The sequence below is a fragment of the Neltuma alba genome, unplaced genomic scaffold (assembly GCF_004799145.2).
Source record: "Neltuma alba isolate B1F8T4 unplaced genomic scaffold, ASM479914v2 tig00012402_pilon, whole genome shotgun sequence".
NCBI lineage: Eukaryota > Viridiplantae > Streptophyta > Magnoliopsida > Fabales > Fabaceae > Neltuma > Neltuma alba.
In genome coordinates, this window is record NW_021636895.1 from 287,795 (window position 1) to 307,772 (window position 19,978).

Below are 19,978 nucleotides of genomic sequence, written 5' to 3' on the forward strand. Positions count from 1 at the left end.
CGGTCGTAGCGCGGTGCTAGGCCTAGGCCGCGGGCGTTCGTCTGTTCCTGAGTCCTGAGGACGGGCATTTAGAACCTGAAATTTTTCGGTGAAATAAGTACAACCATTCAAATAGATAAAAGAGATATTTGGGTTGAAGTAAAATTATGGTTTTAAAAATATATGAAATAAAGATGTAGAGTAGTTTTTTTTTATTTATGAAAAAGTATTTTTCAAAAATATTTTTTGGATTATCCAAACACTCCCAAATATTTTGTCAACAACACTTTTATGGTAATAATGCATAAAGCGAGAGGCACAATACATAGAGATCTCAATCAAAATCATACAGTCCACTTGACTGGTATAGTTTCCTACCCAATTCATTCTTAGAGAGGTAAAAGGGCCAAGACGAGTGTATAGAAAGTGACATCCTTTACGAGAAATCAAAGTTTGAATTAAGAAGAGGCACCAATATTTATATCCAACAGTAACTCAGATAAGATGTTTTTAATAAAAGAATATCTGTACGCGCAGAAACAGGCACCACTTACCTCGCAGACGATAGTTACTTTGTTTGATATGATTCCATGAAATGGACAAGTTGGCCAATGTAGTGTTGATGTTGCAGCTCCATGTCTCTGATAATTGCAGCAGCCTGCCCTGCACGCAGCCTCAACGGCTCTCCTTCTTCCAAAACCATGGCTAATTTCAAAGCTCTTGCTATGTCTTGTCTGTTAAAAGATCCATCTTCTGCTCTCTCTATCTCCACACCCAAGCCTTTCTCTACCAGTAATCTTGCGTTTAAACCTTGATCGGCTATCATCGGAAGAAGCACAAGGCTATGCCCAAACCCTAAAATCTCAATCATAGAGCCCCATCCTGCGTGAAACAATGAACCCCCAATTGATTCATGGCTCAGGATTTCCATCTGGGGCGCCCAACCTAAGCTCACCACCCCTCTTCCTCTTGTTCTTGAACCAAAGCCAGGAGGTAGAACTTCTGTTTCGTCCTTAGCCCATTCTGGTTCTCTCAGAACCCATATAAATGGCAGATCTGACAGCTCTAACCCGTGAGCTATCTCGTGAACTTGTTCCCTGTTGAGCTTGCATTCACTGCCGAACCCAATAAACACAACCGACTTGGGCTTTTGTTCATCCAGCCACTTGAAGACGTCTTTCCATGGCTGATCATCAAGTTTTGTTCTTTCAGGCATCTCTGGTGGGAGAAAACCCGCTGCCATCACTGGCTTCCCGTGAAGTTCTTTAAGCAGATCCAAGTAAGGGCCCTCAAACTCACTACATGTCCTTAACAAAATTGCTTTGCTATTCTTCATGACCTTTGCAAGCCGTTCTACATCAGAGAACTGGGTGCCATTTGAGCCAAAGAAGAATTTGAACATATGAAAGGCCTCGTGCTTCTTTTTTGCCACTGATGAAGGAAATTTGATCCAAGGCGGGGGTGACATCAGAGATTCCATGGATGGCCTGACCTTCGTTCTGGCTTCCCCAGTCAGATATTCCGGAGGACCAACAAATGCAGTTGTAGCAGCAGAAAACGCACTCAAATACATGACTGGAATATTTAGTTCTTGGCCAATGTCTATCGCCCAGTGAGACATGAACTCAATGATTATCCAATCTGGAGATTGATCTGCCACAAATTTGTGAAACGAGTCTTGCAAGAGATCGTATGCCATTTTCAACTGTGGGATCTTCTCGAATGGGATGTCTATTGAAGCTTCCGCACCTTTTGGCAGGTCTCCGTTCGGCAGCTCTGGTAATGGCAAGCCCACCAGGTTTATAAGAGAGGCTAAATTGGAAGGGACTTTGGGAAGTCTTTGAATATTTTTTGGGGTTGACACAAAAGAGACTCGGACTCCAAATCTGGCTAAGGCGATGGAAAGCTGAAAGAATGGCATCATGTGGCCAAAGGCAGACCACGGAAGCATCACCACATGAAGATCCTTCGCCATTTTCTTCTTCGTGTGTTTTGCTGCAACCACTTACTATTTGATTTATAAGCCTAGCTCTTCTTCTTCTCCTCCTCCTTCTTATTTCTTTTGGCCAACAACTGTTCGGTGGCCGTTAGTAAGGAGCATTGATTATTGAGTAATTGACGGGTTGATAATCGTTTCTGTCTCAAAACGTGTCGGTACTATTAAATACTTTTGTCGTTTAACGTACGTCATCAACTTTCTCCTCTCGCGTAATTTACTTCCTCACGCGCTAAATAATGGGTCCTAAGATAATTCACCCATACTAATAAAACTTGGTGACATTATTATTTTTTTTTACCATCAACTTGGTGACATTATTTATACCAATCATATGTGAAGTCATTTCATTTAATTATAAAAACATATTTTAAATGTCATAGACGAAAAAGACAGAGAGATGCAGTAAAATGACACATTTAATAGCGTAGAACCTTTTATAAATTTCAATTTGTCTCAAAATTTAAGATTTTTTTCCTACAATTTTATTTTTAATTATTTATTCTTTCTGTGCCACACCTTCTCTTATTATATTTTTTCATATATTCTATTCTATTTTTTATTTATTATAAAAATATATTTAAAAATAAAAATATGTTTCTTACCTTTTTATTACTTTTTGTTAATGTTATCTTAAAAAGCAGATTTTCAACTTCACTCCTATTTAATATATATACTGTTTTCAGTTTAAAATAAAAGTATGCAGACCAATAATTAGAAATTAAACTTTACATTTATATAATAAATTAAAATGACTTGTCTTATGTTAAACAAAAAAACACCCTTGTTAAGCTATAAATACAACAACAGGATTATGTGTGTTAGGGTGTCTGTTGGAGGCATTTCAAAAATAACAATAGAACCAGATTTTTTTTTGGGACTAAAGAATTAAAAAAAAAAAAGGTATTGTCAAACGGGAATAACCCACTCATTTTTCACTATTTCTTTTGCATTATGTCACACAACCTCTTGCTACTTAATTTACTGGTCTGGTTCTTTCTTTTTTGGTTTTTTGCCAACAGGTTTTGATAATTGTTTGGTTATTACAGTTGTGGTGGTAGCTAGGTGAATAGATTAATTGACGGATAGATAACCGTTTGGGTCTCTCAAGTGGGGTAGATATATAATCGCATTTAATAATGCCGTTACGTCCGCCAGGGGGTTGTCTGAACATTTATAATTTTTTTTTTATTTTATCCTTAGTTGACTATATTTAATACTATTTCTCTTTCATTAATATTACCCCATATATTTTTTAATTATTTTTTTATTTACTGTCTCTCTTATTCACTCTCTTAATAAATAAGGATAAATTTAAAAAAAATATTTCTAACCCATTTATTATTTTTAATTAATTTTAAGTGTTAGTTTGACAAACATGATTTAATTATTTAGAGTTTATATAGAGAAGTGGAGGGAGTATTATTTGAGCTCAAAAGGCCCCCTTCACAACTCAACGTATTATCGATATCAGTGTTCGAAATCCCATATTTACTGTAAAAGGCTGGGGAATTGATATAATGATAATATCTAATTTAAATGGTTTATAACAAAGATCAGGGCGGCGGATAAATTGACAGTGAGGAGGTAATTCATCTTGTTTTTTTCTTCTTCCCCGTTTTGACCACCTGAGTAGGGAGGGGTAATTCCTTAGATTCTTGTTAAGTAAGGGAGTATTTGGTAACCTCAAAATCATGGTTTCAGAAGCACTTTTCCGTAAAACAAGATAAATTTCTCCACATATTTACTTCGTAAACCGTAAAAACACTATTAAAACCATGGTTTGGTTTCTATCCGAACACCTCTAAATTGGCAAATAAATTAGGGATACATATTGATTGATTAATTGAGTGGGACATGATCCTTTATTACTTTGGTCAAATTGCGCTGCTAGGCCACGCGCGTTCTTTTGTGGGGCCTGGTGCTGAGTCCTGACAGGGCATTTAGGCTGTGTTTGGATGACACCCCAAACCATGGTTTGGAGAATAAATCATCCAAACACCCACCCAAAAACTAAAACTATGGTTTTGGAAAAAATAAAATTTTTTTGTTTTTGGAGAAAAAAAGAGAGAGTGTGAGAGCTTATAGGATATGTATCTTGTTATTTTTTTTATAAACATATTTAATCTTATATTTTATAAATATATATACATATTAATTAATTATTAATTATATTATCTTATGTATTATTAATTATGTTAATAAAAAATATATTATTAACAATTTTATTCCTTCAAATTAAAATATATCATAAAATCTATTTTTCCTGTAATTATCATATTAACTTATGTCTTTTTTTTAGTAATTTGTATATATAAAAAGTGCTTCTAATAACAACTATCCAAACATTCTCACTTCTGAAAATCACTTTTTCATAAAATCTATTCTTTCCAGAATCTATTCTCCAGAATCACTTTTCTAAACCACGGTTTGGTTTCATCCAAACACACCCTTAAAGCCTGAAATTTGCGGGTGAAATGAATGGAGATCGAGCAAGAGAAGCATTAAATTTTGGATAAGTTCGACAACTTGGGATTCGTTTCGACTAGTTTTTAAGTTTTTTTTAAAACAGAATATACAATATATATGTGAAAAAAATTTTATTTTAACTTATTTAAAATGTGTTTATAAATAATTTTTAAAGCTATACTAAACAGCTTTTTTGTTATCAACCATTCTTTTAACAGCAATAATGCACAAAGCAAGAAACACAGTACTGATATCTCAATCAAAAGCATAAAGCCCACTGGATTGATACAGTTTCCTACCCAATTTATTCTTAAGAGCGGTAAAAAGACTCGAAGACAAGTGCATGGAATCTGAAAATAATCTAACAAACACTTCTTACCTGGCACTCTTATTGTTGCAAACGATGGTTTACTTGGTTTGATGTGATTTCATGAAGTGAACAAGTTGGCCAATGTAGTGTTGATGTTGCAGCTCCATGTCTCTGATAATTGTAGCAGCCTGCCTTGCACGAAGCCTCAACGGCTCTCCTTCTTCCAAAACCATGGCTAATTTAAAAGATCCATCGTCTGCTCTCTCTATCTCCACACCCAAGCCTTTCTCTACCAGTAATCTTGCGTTTAAACCTTGATCGGCTATCATCGGAAGAAGCACAAGGCTATGCCCAAACCCTAAAATCTCAATCATAGAGCCCCATCCTGCGTGAAACAATGAACCCCCAATTGATTCGTGGCTCAGGATTTCCATCTGGGGCGCCCAACCTAAGCTCACCACCCCTCTTCCTCTGGTTCTTGAACCAAACCCAGGAGGTAGAACTTCTGTTTCGTCCTTAGCCCATTCTGGTTTTCTCAGAACCCAGATAAATGGCAGATCTGAGAGCTCTAACCCGTGAGCTATCTCGTGAACTTGTTCCCTGTTGAGCTTGCATTCACTGCCGAACCCAATAAACACAACTGACTTTGGCTTTTGTTCATCCAGCCACTTGAAAATATCTTTCCATGGCTGATCATCAAATTTTGTTCTTTCTGGCACATCTGGTGGGAGAAAACCTGTTGCTAATACTGGCTTCTCGTGAAGTTCGTTAAGCAGATCGAAGTAAGGGCCTTCGAACTCACTACACGTCCTTATCAAAATTGCTTGGCTATTCTTCATGATTTGTGCGAGCCGTTCTACGTCAGAGAACTGGGTGCCATTTGATCCAAAGAAGAAATTGAACATATAGAAGGCCTCGTGCTTCTTTTCTACAACTGATGAAGGAAATTTGACCCAAGGTGGGGGTGACATCAGAGATTCCATGGATGGCCTGACCTTCATTCTGGCTTCCCCAGTCAGATATTCTGGAGGACCAGCAAATGCACCTGTAGCAGCAGAAAATGCACTGAAGTGCATTACAGGAATATTTAGTTCTTGGCCAATGTCAATCACCCAGTGAGACATGAAATCAATGATTATCCAATCTGGAGATTGATCTGCTAAAAATTTTTGAAACGAGTCTTGCAAGAGATCGTAAGCCATTTTCAACTGTGGGATCTTATCAAATGGGAGGTCCACCGTAGCTTCTGCACCATCGGGTAGGTCGCCATTCGGCAGTTCTGATAATGGCAAGCCCACTAGGTTTATGAGAGAGGCTAAAGTGGAAGGGACTTGGGGAAGTCTTTCAATATTTTTTGGGGTTGACACAAAAGAGACTCGAACTCCAAATTTGGCTAAGGCGATGGAAAGTTGAAGGAATGGCATCATATGGCCAAAGGCAGACCATGGAAGCATCACCACATGAAGTTCCTTCGCCATTTTCTTCCTCATGTGTTTTGCTGCAACCTCATGCTATTTGATTTATAAATCTACTTCGTCTTCTTCCTGTTTTTTTTAAATTTTTTTGGCCAATAACTGTTCAGTGGAAGTCAGTAAGGAGCATTGATTATTGATTAATTGACTAGTAGATAATCATTTATGTCTTGGAACTGGTAGATATTTCTCCTTAATATTTAATTTAATCCTAAATATAAAAACCTAATTTATTTGTTTTTCATATTTATATATTTTTTCAAAATAGTTCTTATAGTAGTTGTACATGTTAAAGGTTCCATCAAATGGTAATTTTAATTAATACATATAATTAGTAAGGGTATCTTAAAAAAGACAATACCTATTTATTAAAAATAACTAATTTAACTAATTTTCTTAACTTCTTCAACTTAGTCAATTAGGTCTTATATTAAAGATCAGAAGTGGTATTAAATATTCGTTTATTACTTTTGTCATTTAGCATAAGTTGGCACATAAACTTTCTCCTCCAATGTTATTCATAAGACGCTGCCATTTATCGAAATTAAAAGACAATCCTAATTTTTATTAACTTTATTTTACAATTTAATAACTTTTTAACTTTTCTCTTATTCAATATACTCCTCTAATCCTATTTATTGAGTAAAGAGAGAATATTTTTTTATCTTATTTATAGGGTTTGAAAGAAATTTTTTATATGAATGTACAATTTTACTCTTCATTTATTATTGTGCTGACTTTGTTACATGAGTTATGATGTATATTAAATAGGAATAAAGTTGAAAACTTGTTAGATTTTAAATGAGATTTAATAAAGTTTAACATTTTTCTTGGTCTATATAAAAAAATGTTGAAATGACTTATAAATAATAACAAAGAAGCATATATATATTTGGCCAATTATTCAGCATATATGCTTTAATGAGAAGTCAAAAAAAAAGTATACAGATCAATATAAATTAGATATTAAATTTTAAATTTATACAATAAATTTCAAATGACTTATATTATATTATGAAAAAAAAACTCTCTTTCTATGCCACAAATAGAAGAAGATTACGAGTGTTATTAGTAGTTTTTTAGAGGCATTTCAAAAATAACAATAGGAGCTGGACTTGTAGGTGAAATAAAATGAAGTACATTTTACAACATTGGAATGTATAATGAAAAAAATCTTACCCACAAAAAGTCACTTCCACGGGACCCAAAATTTTTTTTTTTAAAAATTACCGCCACCTCCCATCCTTAATATAAAAGTTTATTTGACTTTTATTTTAATTATAGATATGAGTTTCTAATTCACTTTATTTCTTATATTTATTATTTTTTTCTCAAAGTAGTCCTTATAATCATGGTAGTTTTAGCTAATATATTTGATTAGCAAAGATATTTTAAAAAAGATAATAAATATTTATTACAAATAACTAACATAATTAATTTATGTAATCTACTTAAATTAATCAATTAGTTTTTATATTAAAGAGTAGAGGCAGTATTAGTCAAAATGTCAAACTACCAATCAAAGTATGATTAATTTTGTCAGGGCTCCAAATCTTTAAAGGCGCCAGTTTTTTGCTTGAGCCCATCCTCAGACAAAAATATTTTTAATTTTTTTTATAAACTGAGATAAAGTTTTTTATATATTTATTTCACGTATCATAAAATTATTTTAAAGTTATGGTTTGGTTTCTATTCAACCCTTTCAATTTCTATTCAAATATCTCTTTAGTGCTTATTTGGCATCACTTGTACATATATTTTATATAAGTTGAGACAAGAATCCTTTCATAGTATTATCTAAACATGATTAAAAAGCTATTTATAAGCTATTTTAAATGGATTCTTAATTTTTGTAACCACTTCTTTCGATTGAAAAAAAAACGCGAAAAGAGAGGGAGAATTTTGGTCCAAACCAATTTCTAATACAAGGACCCTGGTGAAATCATTTTATTTAATTATAGAAACATATTTCAAATGTCACAGACAAAAAACACACACACAGACACAGTAAATAAAAAGCATGGATTAAGAGAGACAAGTTAAATTTGATGTTTATGGAATGATAGAGACATAAATCAGGTTGGTTCAAGATTTTCTGTGCAGATTCCCTTCTAATGACGATATCACCCCGAAACACAACATGATCAACACAAAACAAAAACAGTACCGCTACAAGTGAATTGTACAGTTTATTTAATTTCTTGCCTCCCTTAATCTGTTGCTCACGATTTTTTTTTTCAATTTGTTTGTTTAGATATGGAAGAATTTGGATACCAAAAGTAAATCTAAAATTTTTTTTTTACATAACTCGAGACAACTTTTTTTATATATTTTTATTATATATGTTAAAATCATTTTTAAAATGCTAATAAAAAACACTCTTATGTGAGTTCGATTCACCCTTCGATGTGCGTTGCCTCGAAATCGAGAAGGGTAAAAAAAAAATAATTAGAATTTATAAAAAAATCTCAACTTGTTTTTATTTTTATTTTAGGATTATATTTAAAAGGAAAAAGGTTTTGCAATTTTGCTTAATTTACAGAGGCCTGAGGCTTTCTGCGGCCCAAAAGATGGTCCATTTAATTCTTACTGTTGAGTCTGCGTCAAGATGACCACTCACCGGCTAGTAAGAAGATACTTGTGTCAGGAAAAAAAAGAAAGAAAGGAGACACTACATGAAGCATATCATAATAGAATCAATCATTGCAGAACAATCCAGCCCAAGATGACGAGACGCAATACATTCTTCCATTTTGAGATGCTGATTCAGAATCCTCATAACAAGAAATTCCAGATCCAAATATGAAAAACAATAGGAACGGCAGATACGCATCCGGTCTTTTTATAGTTTCAGATGAGTTTGGTCTTGTAGAGAATAATTACTTAGATTTATTATACGATTTCATAAACTCAACAAGTTGGCCAATGTAATGTTCTTGTTGAAACTTGATATCTCCAAAAACAGCAGCAATCTGCCTTGCACGAAGCCTCAGTGGCTCTCCTTCTTCTGAAACCATAGCCATTCTCAAAGCCTTGGCTATATCATCCCTGCTAAACGATCCATCTTCTGCTCTGTCTACTTCTACCGCCAAACCCCTGTCTACCAGTAATCTTGCATTCAAACCCTGTTCAATTATCATAGGTAGCGCCACAAGGCTGTGTCCAAATCCCAAGTTCTCATTCACAGAGCCCCATCCGGTGTGAAACAATGAACCCCCAATCGATTCATGGCTCAGAATTTCCATTTGGGGTGCCCAACCCATGTTCACTAACCCTCTTCCTCTTGTTCTTGAACCAAACCCAACAGGTAAAACCTCTGCTTCATCATCAGCCCATTCAGGTCTTCTTAGAGCCCATAGGAATGGCACATCAGAAAGCTCTAACCCATAAGCTATCTCTTGAATCTGTTCCTTGCTCAGCTTGCACTCACTGCCAAATCCAACAAACACGACTGATTTGGGCTTTTGTTCATCCAGCCACTCAAAAATATGCTTCGGTGATTGACCACTGAGTTCTGCTCTTTCATGCTTCTCTGCAGGGAGCGAACCTGTTGGTATTACTGGCTTCCCAACAAGTTCTATAAGCAGATCCAAGTAAGGGCCTTCGAGCTCCCTGCATGTCCTCACCGACATAGCTTGGCAATTCTGCAGTATCTTTGCATGGCGTTCTGCATCAGAGACTGCAGTTCCATTTGAAACAAAAAAATTATTGAAAAGGGGAATGGCCTCGTGCTTCTTTAGTGCGAGTGGAGAAGTAAAATTGACCCAAGGTGGGGGTGACATCAGAGATTCCATGGACGGCCTCACACTCGTTCGACCTTCTCCAGTGAGATATTCTGGAGGACCAAGAAACACATTCGTGGCGGAAGAAAATATACTGAAGTACATGACTGGAATTTGTGATTCCTGAGCAAAGCCAAGCACCCAGTGAGCCATGAAATCAATAAGTATCCAATCCGGAGATTGATCTGCCACAAATTTTTGAAACGGGCGTTGCAAGAGATCATAAGCCATTTTAAGCTGCGGAACTTTCTCAAATGGAACGTCCACTGTAGCTTCTGCACCATCTGGGAGGTCTCCGTTTGGCAGTTTTGGCAGTGGCAGCTTCACTAAGGCTATTAGAGAAGCTAAACTTGAAGGCACATTTGGAAGTCTCTCGATATTCTTCGGGGTCGACACAAAAGAGACTCGAACTCCAAATTTGGCTAAGGCGACGGACAGTTGAAAGAATGGTAACAAGTGACCAAAGGCAGACCATGGGAGCATTACTATGTGAAGTTCCTTTGCCATTCTTTTTCTTCTTCATCTGTTTCGCTTCAACCTGGCTTCTTCTATATAACTAAAAAGTTGTAGACTGTTTGGTGGTACAGGGACGTTTACGTTGCAGATACAGGTTGGTTGCTCTTCTTATCACCTTTTTGTGGCTGGTGCGAACAACCCACACAAGCACAAGGAGCTGCCCCTATGTGGGCCGTCATTGTTGTGCAATATCTGCATATTTTGGGCTTAATGAGTGAGATCTGGTCGAATGGGGTTGACGGCATGAGGCCCAAGGGATATAATTCTTTTAAAACACATTGCTGCATAAATTGCTTACTTCTCAACTTGAGTCCAGCATAAAAGACTAGTCTCTTACAACATGTTGAATTAAAATTTAAATTTTTTTGTAGGAGATATGCTCACATTGAGTACTCGATAGTGTCTTGAACAAAATTCTCTTCAATAAAAAAAAAGGTTTCTCAATCTGTCAAAGTAGAGTTTTCTTGAATATGAACATGAAAAAAACACAAATGGATCAACAAACTCATTCAAATTCTTTTTTTTTTGTTTTTAATAATTTTTTCTCTTAACGGATTCACAATTTAGAAAAAAAAATTTGAACTTTCATTTCATAGAAAAAATGAATATATTATTTAAAATTATAAATTTAAAGATTTAAATTTGGACAGTTCAAATTAGACATATGGTTTATATCTCATCACAACAATAAGCAATTATTATTGATGAAGAGGGAAAGCTAATATTTGGAGCTTGCTAGACAGACAAAGGCTAATGTAATGTTTGGTTTTGTGTTTGTTGAAAGATCCAGACACGATCATGTTAGTCAGCTAGGATTTCAAGGGTAGGTTACCTTCTTGACATGGTCTCATTCCGAATTAATAATCATTTGACCTATGTTTGTATAAAATATTTAGGTTATTCCATAATATTTATAATGCCTTCTCGGGTATAGTTCCCCCCTTTTTCGGCATACGTAGTCATGACTGCATCTTCTAATATTTTCTCTGCTCAGTTAAAATTAGTTATTTATAGCAAAAATCTCAAAGTCACCCGATAAAAAGCCATTAATTGATGGGGTTTAGTTAATTAGTTAAAAAAATTATAATTAATTAAGAATACTCAGTGAAAAATTTTATAATTCTAACCAAATATGTTGTTCTATGAAATATTTAAGAGGTCTTTATAATAAAAATTAAATTTCAACCAGTTGCAACTGAGGACTGCTTGCTCCAATACCAATTGTATGGATTTCAATGAATAATAATAATAATTCAGTTACAAGGCATATGGCTGTACCGTATATCTTCAACTCATCAAAAATAGCATGATTCCTTTTATGAGTTGATGTTTCATTTTAAAGATGGACATGACAAGTTGATTGAACGAAGCAGGGGTGAACGGGATAAGGCAGAAATCCAAACCCTAGAATCCTACGAAACCTAACAAGATCAGCGATGATTGATTGGTGTTAACAGAAGCCGCATTAATTAATGAACCGAAGCTAACATGCCATTGGAGGCCAGCCGCTTTTTCCCCAGCCCCACCACCTCGCCACTTACAACTAATCATAACGTTAAGATCCATTTCTTCAATGACCAAATTTTTTATTCTCTAAATTTTTGATCATGAATAGGAAAATATAAGATGCTAATTAATTTTATCTTTTAAACATACTTTTTTAAAATATTTTTATTGATGGTCCATGATAAGAAAATTTATACTAAATAGTAGTTATAATGCATATGATTAGAAAGATTATTCCGGAAAAAAATAACAAATTAATAAATACTACTTCCATTCTATATTATAAAAACTAGTTTGATATTTAATTTAGTCATAAATATAAAATCCTGATATATTTTATCTTTTATATTTATTTATTTTTTAAAGTAGTTCTTATAATAGTTGTATATGTTAACCGTTTTATCAAATAGTAATTCTAACTAATATACATAATTAACAAGAGTATTTTGAAAGAAATAATAACTATTCATTATAAATAATTAACTTAATAAATTTTTTTAATGTACTCAAATTAATCAACTAATTTTTACATTAAAAAAGTAATAATTAAATTAACTCATATGGATGATGTGGAGTATTTTTCAAAAAGAAAAGACAAAGAATAATGTTATCTTTTGTCGGAAGCAAACAGAGAAGTGGGCTCGTGATGGTGTTTCGAGTTTCGGCACAGAAAAGTTTCTGTGGCTTGGAATCACATCCGCAAACACCTCCACTTATTAATGCCCATTTAATTAAACTTTTACCTTTCTAGAAATTCTGAGTGCTCTCGTGACTTACAAGTTACAACCTTCAAATTATTATTATTATTATATGTTTATTTCCTTTTAGTTATTATAGGTTTGTCATTAAAAAAAAACCTCAAACGTCATTAATTTTATCTTAAAATTTAATAATTTTTTTAATTTTGCTTCTTTTTAATATATAATATAGAGTATCACTTAGAACAAAGTCTATGTAATAATAAATGATAGATAAAATTATATATTTATATAGAAAAAATTAATGATTTAACTTGTAGAACTAGAAAAGTAGTATTTTTTCTTCTACTTTATAAATAGGGTCAACAGAGTATTTTATTATAATTTATCGACTTAATTTTTTTCTTTGAATAAATTATGTCCTTAATTGGCTAATAGTCAGACAAATTTATCCACTTGAATGAAATGCCATTCCCATTATTAATATGGGGTACAAAATCCGTGAGCATGCATCTTATTTTAAGATCCACCCCACATTCCTAATTAAATATTATAGCTAATTAAAAATTTGACGTCCTGCCAAGATGTGTATGGTGAAATTCAACCTAAATTGCTGATGTTATATGCCACTAGTTTGAACTTTTAGATGGAAAAATATTTTTTTGGGGGGAAAAAAAACAAACACAAACTGTTGAGTCCCCCCCCCCCCCAAAAAAACAATGGATACTCTCGCAAAACAGTCATATCAGTGGTGAATACATTTTACATTCTATGTTGATGGTTCTTCATATCAGAATCAAAGCTTTGAATTCTTGCAATACATTGTACTGAATATTTAGAAGGTGCAAATATGCCATGAAAGCTTAAAACTATAACAATATTGCTCTAAATACTACTCCTTCAGTCCTTAATATAGGATCTAATTCTTGAGTTAGTTTTGATCTTAAATATAAAAACCATTTCTCATATTTATCAATTTTCTCTAAATTACCTCTATAGATACTCCCTCAACCATAATCAAGTAGAAGAGGAAGAGGAGGTATTAAGAAAGATGATTATAGTGTTTTAGGAAAAATGTGTCACTTTTCTTATAATTAACTAACTTACTTAACTTGCTTAATCTGATCAAATTAGTTAAATAGGTGTTATATTAAGGACCAGAAGAGTGTTAAAAATGTTGATGGTTAACATTAGTTTGTTATTGGTAAGGGGAAGTATTATTACAGTTTTAAATTTTTATGATATATTTACATCTCAAACAATATTTGGGTGCCCAACATTCCCAAACAAAATTTTTTTGAAGCAGATTGACATCTTAAAGGTAATTAGTTTTAACATCATCTTTGTGCAGTTGAACTTATAATCAGGGAGTCTCTCTGTTAATTTGAAATATTTCAAATGGTCATAAAAAATATTATCCATGGCGTGAGAGAATGTTTGTAAGAGAAGGAAGAAGATAAGGATATAAAAAGAGGGAGGGCGGAGGGAGCATGACAGCCCGTGAAGAAGGAAGTGGGTCGGCAATGGGTGTGGTGGTGGGAAGGGGCGTGAAAGCGAGAGAGAGAGAGAGTGCGCGCACGCGCTCCCTCGGTCACGGACGACCTTGCAATCCCCATTCCCATGATAAATCCAGCGGTCCAATCACGCTTAAAGCCAAAACTGTGGGTCCCGCAGGGCCTGTGTTCATTCCACCACTGCCCTCCCAAAGTAAAACGGAGCCTTCTTCTCACTCCTTATCACCTCCCTCCCATTCCATCCTTTCTTCTTCTGTCCTTTCTTTGCTAAATGCCATCTCTTCTCTCCTTTTTATACTGAAGATTGAGAAAGCAAACGGAGGGAGTAATCCTTATTTAATAATCTCACATCTCTTTATTGTGGATCTTACGAAGACTTCAAAACATTTTTTTTTAAAAAACAGAGCAGGACAGCACACTCAGAATTCGCTATATTAACCAAAAAAACTAATGTTGAGAAAATGATTTTCTCGCATCAAACCAGTTAACTTTTGATGGCAATTTGATGGCAATTTTTTTTTTTATATTATTAAGACACCGTTGTCCATAAAGTCAATCATGGGCATTACTTTCTTATATATTGCTTGTTACATACCGCCTCTTGCACTTATCATGAGAATTAATTAGGAGTTAAATTTTATTTTAAATATAATACTTCAATCTAATCTGTCCTATAAATTTATAAATTTTTTTAAAATATTCCTATTAATTATAAAGTATTTTCAGTAAGAGGTAGTGTCGATACACATAATTATACAGGGTAGTTTAAAAAAGACAGCACAACAAATAATCAATTTAATTAATTTTTCATTCTTTTTAAATGAGTGATCTGGTCTTTATATTAAGAACCATGTGTAGTATTTAAAACAGCTTTTATAAACACAAATTTCAGTTTTGTAACTTTTTTCCTTTCAGTTTCACTGTAAGTGTGCTGCTTTGGACTTTCCCGTGATATTTTAAAGAAAATAGAACGAGGAAATTAATGACACGATAATTTGAAACTCCAAACCACAATTAACTAACCCGCCGATCTAATTTTAGGTCCATCATCCACCTACCCTGGTCCAATCAAAGACTTCGTATTAAACTTATTCGCACTCTTTCATATTTCTATTATAAATTTTTAATGAAAACATGTTAGTTATCTCTTGTGGTCTTTAATAGTAAGACAGCGAATATGTGTATAATTTATGGTTCATATGATACACAAGCAATACTTGCTTTAATTTGGGAATAATTAAGATACTGAGAAACAAAATGTCTGATCAATTACAATTAATGACGAATTGAATTTTGCAGATAACTTGGCGTCTCATAGAGAAGATTTGAACGCTGTGTGATTTTGTCCAAAGCAAAAGGAAGAGAAAATTAATTAGCAAGTACTCCCTCCGTTCCTTATTATAAGAGACAAATAACCGAAGTACGTTGATAAAAAAACAGTTAAAATTAGTTAAGAACAATTAATGTGTAAAATGTATAATTTTTTTCTAAAAATGCTGTCATTAATAAGGAGAGAGAGCATGAGAGAGAACAATTAAATTATTAAAAGAAAGAGAAGTGGGAGGGAGAGAGAGTGTGAGTTGGAGATAATAAATATGGGTAAATTAGTAAATCAACACAAAAAAGTAGAGACAACTTGTAAGTGTCTCTTATATATAGGAACATGCCATAAACATCAAATGTCTCTTATAATAAGGAACGGAGGGAGTATCACTCATGGATTTGGAGAAAAAAACTCCCACACACAAACTAATATTAATACTTGTACTACTCTACTATAATGATTATATTTCTCTTTCCTATATTAATATGACAATACCTCTTATAATCATATCAATTACTTATTTTTAAACATGACTGACACAGACTTACAGTTTACGAAGGGTGCTTTGTTATACAAGTAGAACTAGAAGGACCAGTATATTTTCATGCTTCAAGTTTTGTTTTCTATTTTAAATACACGGTTAAGGAGAAGTTCATGAAACGACAAGACAAGTTAAATTATGGAGAATTACAATTAGAAACACAATCAATTTAACTAATCCATGTGGCTTGCTCTTCTTATACTAGCAACAGAGTAACCAAAAGGCGTAAAGATTTCTATTTTCTTCGGACAATGCAAAACGGAGCTGGTTGAAACAGAACAGCCTAGCCAATTTCTTGTCCATAATAGGCTATTTATCTCTGAAAATAACTAAAAATTTAAAAAAAAAAAAAAAAACAGACAGGGAAATGGGATTGTATCCATGACGATGGACACAGAAGGAAAATGATTCTAAGTGGCAACTAAATTTTAATATTGACGTAATCATTTGCAATTAGACCTTACATTATGGGGAAAAGCTTTTTTAACTTTGTTAACCGCAAATAAAACAACCCCTCTTTTTCCTATAAATAATACCCCACTTCTCTCCTCTCTCTCTCACGCACAGGCAAACCAGAACTAAACTCAGATGCCTTTTTCTCTCAGGATCATGGAGGTAATCAAACCCCATTTCTCTGTATTTCAGCCGTATATTTTTGTGAAAATTACGAAAGAATAGTCTCCGGCCATAAATGCTCTGTTTTTTCCGCTTCTTTTTCTTGTTACGGTATAAATGCTCTGTTTTTGCAGGTGATTGGGAAAATAGTAGTGGCTCTCATAATGGTGGGGGTGGCGATTTCAGAGAGGGGGGAGAGCAGGAACGTGAGGGACGTGACGACGTCGTTTGAGTACGCAGCGATCAATTGCAGAGCGCACAGTGCATCGTTGAGCGAGTACGGAGGGGTGGGAGACGGGAAGACGTCGAACACGAAGGCGTTTCAGAGTGCGATAAGCGCACTGAGCAAGTACTCATCGGAAGGAGGGGCTCAGCTGTACGTTCCGCCGGGGAAATGGCTCACCGGAAGCTTCAGCCTCATCAGTCACTTCACGCTTTATCTTCACAAAGAAGCTGTTCTTCTTGCTTCTCAGGTATGCCTCCATTCTCCTTCTGCTTCTTTAAGTCTGAACTTCGTTTTGGCCAGAAGAGGAGAGGAGAGGAGAGGAACCTGTTTTTTTTACCTTGTTGAGAATATTGGGTACGAGGGATGGAATTGTCATTGCGCATATATGGACATAAAAATTGACGCTTTCGAGTGATTCACGGGCTGGAAGTCGTGTGGGACATCCCATAATTAATATAGGGAGATGACCCCATAAATAAAGTTAGAAGTGCGAATTTATATTCTGTTCAACCTAACCTTTTGTTATTAGCATTAGCAATTCTTTTTATAAGTCACAAATAAACGAAAATTTAAAAAAATATTATAAGTTAAAATTGATTAAAAACAATAAATATATTTTTTTATATATATTTCGTTATTTATAGAGAGGATGAAAGAGAAAGAGAAGGGGAAAAAAATGAAAAATATATAATTAATTGAGAGTAAAATAAAAAATACATTAAATTTTTAAATATCTCTAAAAATATAACTCATAAGAAGGATCAGACGAGTATATATTTGTTTTAGATACTGATGGCAAAAAAAATTTTTTTTTAGATAATTTATAGAAATAAAAAAAATCATGAATTTCGACTCTTGATTTGGGAAGTTTAGACTTTGGGTAAAATAAGGAGTTTGTAAAAAGAAGGGGGGGGGGCATTGATTTCTTTTCCGGAATTATAAGAATCAGTTATGTTAATAAATAAGCTAGGCAGTGTTTCAGATATCATGAAGGCAAAAGAATTGACCCCCCCCCCCCCTCCTTATTTGTAAGATGAGGAAGAGAAGCTGTTATAATACAAATACAATTAGATTTATCTTGAGTTATGAATGAAATTCCTAAAAGTGCATGAATATGAATGAATCAGGACATAAACGAATGGCCGGCGTTAAAGCCGCTGCCATCGTACGGACGTGGAAGAGATGCGGCGGCCGGAAGGTTCAGCAGCCTCATCTTCGGCACCAACCTCACCGACGTCATTATCACTGGTTTGCTTCTGCCTCACCCTCTCTAACTATCCTCTTTTATCCGTCCCAAATTCATTTTCTATGCTCTCTAACTAGATGATTAATTTGTAGATATTAAGGAAATTAATTAAGTTAATTAGTCATAAAAATTTATGTAGATGAAAACCCTCTTAATACGTGTTATCAACGGATGATTAATTGAAGTTTTACATTTAGAATCAAAATATATCTTGCTCAACTTAGGATTATTAAATATTGAGTACGCCTCATTTGTATCATTGAACTATTTTATGTGGGGAAAAATATCAAAACTTTGACAACCACAGCACTAAGAGGGACAAGGTTTTATTCAACGCATTAGTTTGAGGTTTTGGTAAACCTTTTCAACAGAAATGTGGTAGTTCGAATTCCAACAACTCCCACTCGGCCACTCCTCTCACTTTCCCACATTATCTTTTGCTTCTTCTGGATTGGTAAGAATGTGTAATTAAAATATGAGGCATTGGATTGGATGACAGGGGACAATGGGACCATAGACGGTCAGGGTGCATTCTGGTGGCAGCAATTCCACAAGAGCAAGCTCAAATACACCCGCCCTTACCTCATCGAGCTCATGTTCTCCGACAACATCCAAATCTCCAACCTCACCCTCCTCAACTCTCCCTCTTGGAATGTTCATCCTGTTTATAGCAGCAACATTCTTGTCAAAGGAATCACCATTCTTGCTCCTGTCACTTCTCCCAACACTGACGGCATCAACCCAGGTTTGTCTCCCTCAGATTAATCCATAAAGATTTGAGCTTTCCTTCGTGATCAAGTAATCTATTAAGACTGTTATTATGTGCTGACATTTATTTTGCCATTCATTCTCTTGAAACCTCGACGCATCAGATTCTTGCACAAACACCAGAATTGAAGACTGTTACATAGTTTCTGGAGATGACTGTGTGGCCGTCAAGAGTGGCTGGGATGAATATGGCATACAGTTCGGAAGGCCCACAAAGCAACTCATTATCAGAAGGCTCACCTGCATCTCCCCTTACAGTGCCACCATTGCTCTCGGAAGCGAAATGTCCGGCGGCATTGAAGACGTCCGGGCAGAAGACATCACTGCCATCCACACAGAATCTGGAGTCAGGATCAAAACTGCCGTGGGAAGAGGAGGGTTCGTGAGGGACATATACGTCAGGAAGTTCACAATGCACACCATGAAGTGGGCCTTCTGGATGACTGGCAATTATGGTTCTCATGCTGATAAGAACTACGACCCCCATGCACTGCCTGAGATTAAGAACATCAACTACAGAGATGTGGTGGCTGACAATGTCAGCATGGCTGCTAGGTTAGAGGGGATTGCCAATGACCCTTTTACTGGAATTTGCATTGCCAATGTCACAATTGGGATGGCGGTTAAGGCCAAGAAGCAGCATTGGACGTGCACTGATATCGCAGGCATGACGAGTGGTGTGACGCCGCCGCCGTGTGATTTGTTGCGAGATCAGGGCCCGGAGAAGATCACGGCGTGTGATTTTCCAAAGGACAGTCCGCCCATTGATGAGCTGGAGTTCAAGAAGTGTACCTATAGATTGAAAGTTGCATGATCGGTGTGTTCAATTGGACTATTTACATTAGTACGCGTAGGTTATGTTTGTAAGGTTAGTCTTTCAGATTAACCAAAACGATATTGCTCAAGCTAAGCAACGAGTTATCTTAAATTGGTGGTTTTGAAATCAGTTGCATCCAACAAAACCAATGCAAATTGTTAAAAAAAAAAAGTTACCAAAATCAATTTAAATCTGTCTT

General features: G+C 34.9%; 3 protein-coding genes across 5 annotated transcripts; 1 reads left to right on the forward strand and 2 right to left on the reverse strand.

Moving 5' to 3' along the window:
• Positions 1-536: 536 nt before the first annotated feature.
• On the reverse strand, positions 537-10,424 carry LOC114726793 (putative UDP-rhamnose:rhamnosyltransferase 1). Of its 3 annotated transcripts, XM_028913503.1 has the most exons (3): positions 10,420-10,424; positions 5,008-6,235; positions 537-729 (listed from the first exon to the last, which is right to left on the reverse strand). In XM_028913503.1, the coding sequence occupies exons 2-3, from the start codon at positions 6,230-6,232 to the stop codon at positions 548-550; spliced, it is 1,407 nt and encodes a 468-aa protein (XP_028769336.1). In that variant the 5' UTR covers positions 6,233-6,235; positions 10,420-10,424; the 3' UTR covers positions 537-547. The 3 variants fall into 3 exon arrangements, with proteins under 3 accessions (XP_028769336.1, XP_028769335.1, XP_028769337.1); XM_028913502.1 differs by lacking the exon at positions 10,420-10,424 and having other exon boundaries at positions 5,008-6,423; XM_028913504.1 differs by lacking the exons at positions 5,008-6,235; positions 10,420-10,424 and having other exon boundaries at positions 537-2,086.
• LOC114726730 (UDP-glycosyltransferase 91C1-like) lies at positions 9,106-10,515 on the reverse strand. The gene has a single exon (XM_028913413.1). It carries the CDS (start codon positions 10,513-10,515, stop codon positions 9,106-9,108), a length of 1,410 nt encoding a protein of 469 aa, XP_028769246.1.
• Positions 10,516-16,651: 6,136 nt separating this feature from the next.
• LOC114726792 (probable polygalacturonase) lies at positions 16,652-19,905 on the forward strand. Its single transcript, XM_028913501.1, has 5 exons — positions 16,652-16,722; positions 16,857-17,195; positions 18,076-18,196; positions 18,694-18,939; positions 19,067-19,905. The coding sequence occupies exons 1-5, from the start codon at positions 16,696-16,698 to the stop codon at positions 19,774-19,776; spliced, it is 1,443 nt and encodes a 480-aa protein (XP_028769334.1). The 5' UTR covers positions 16,652-16,695; the 3' UTR covers positions 19,777-19,905.
• Positions 19,906-19,978: the final 73 nt, after the last annotated feature.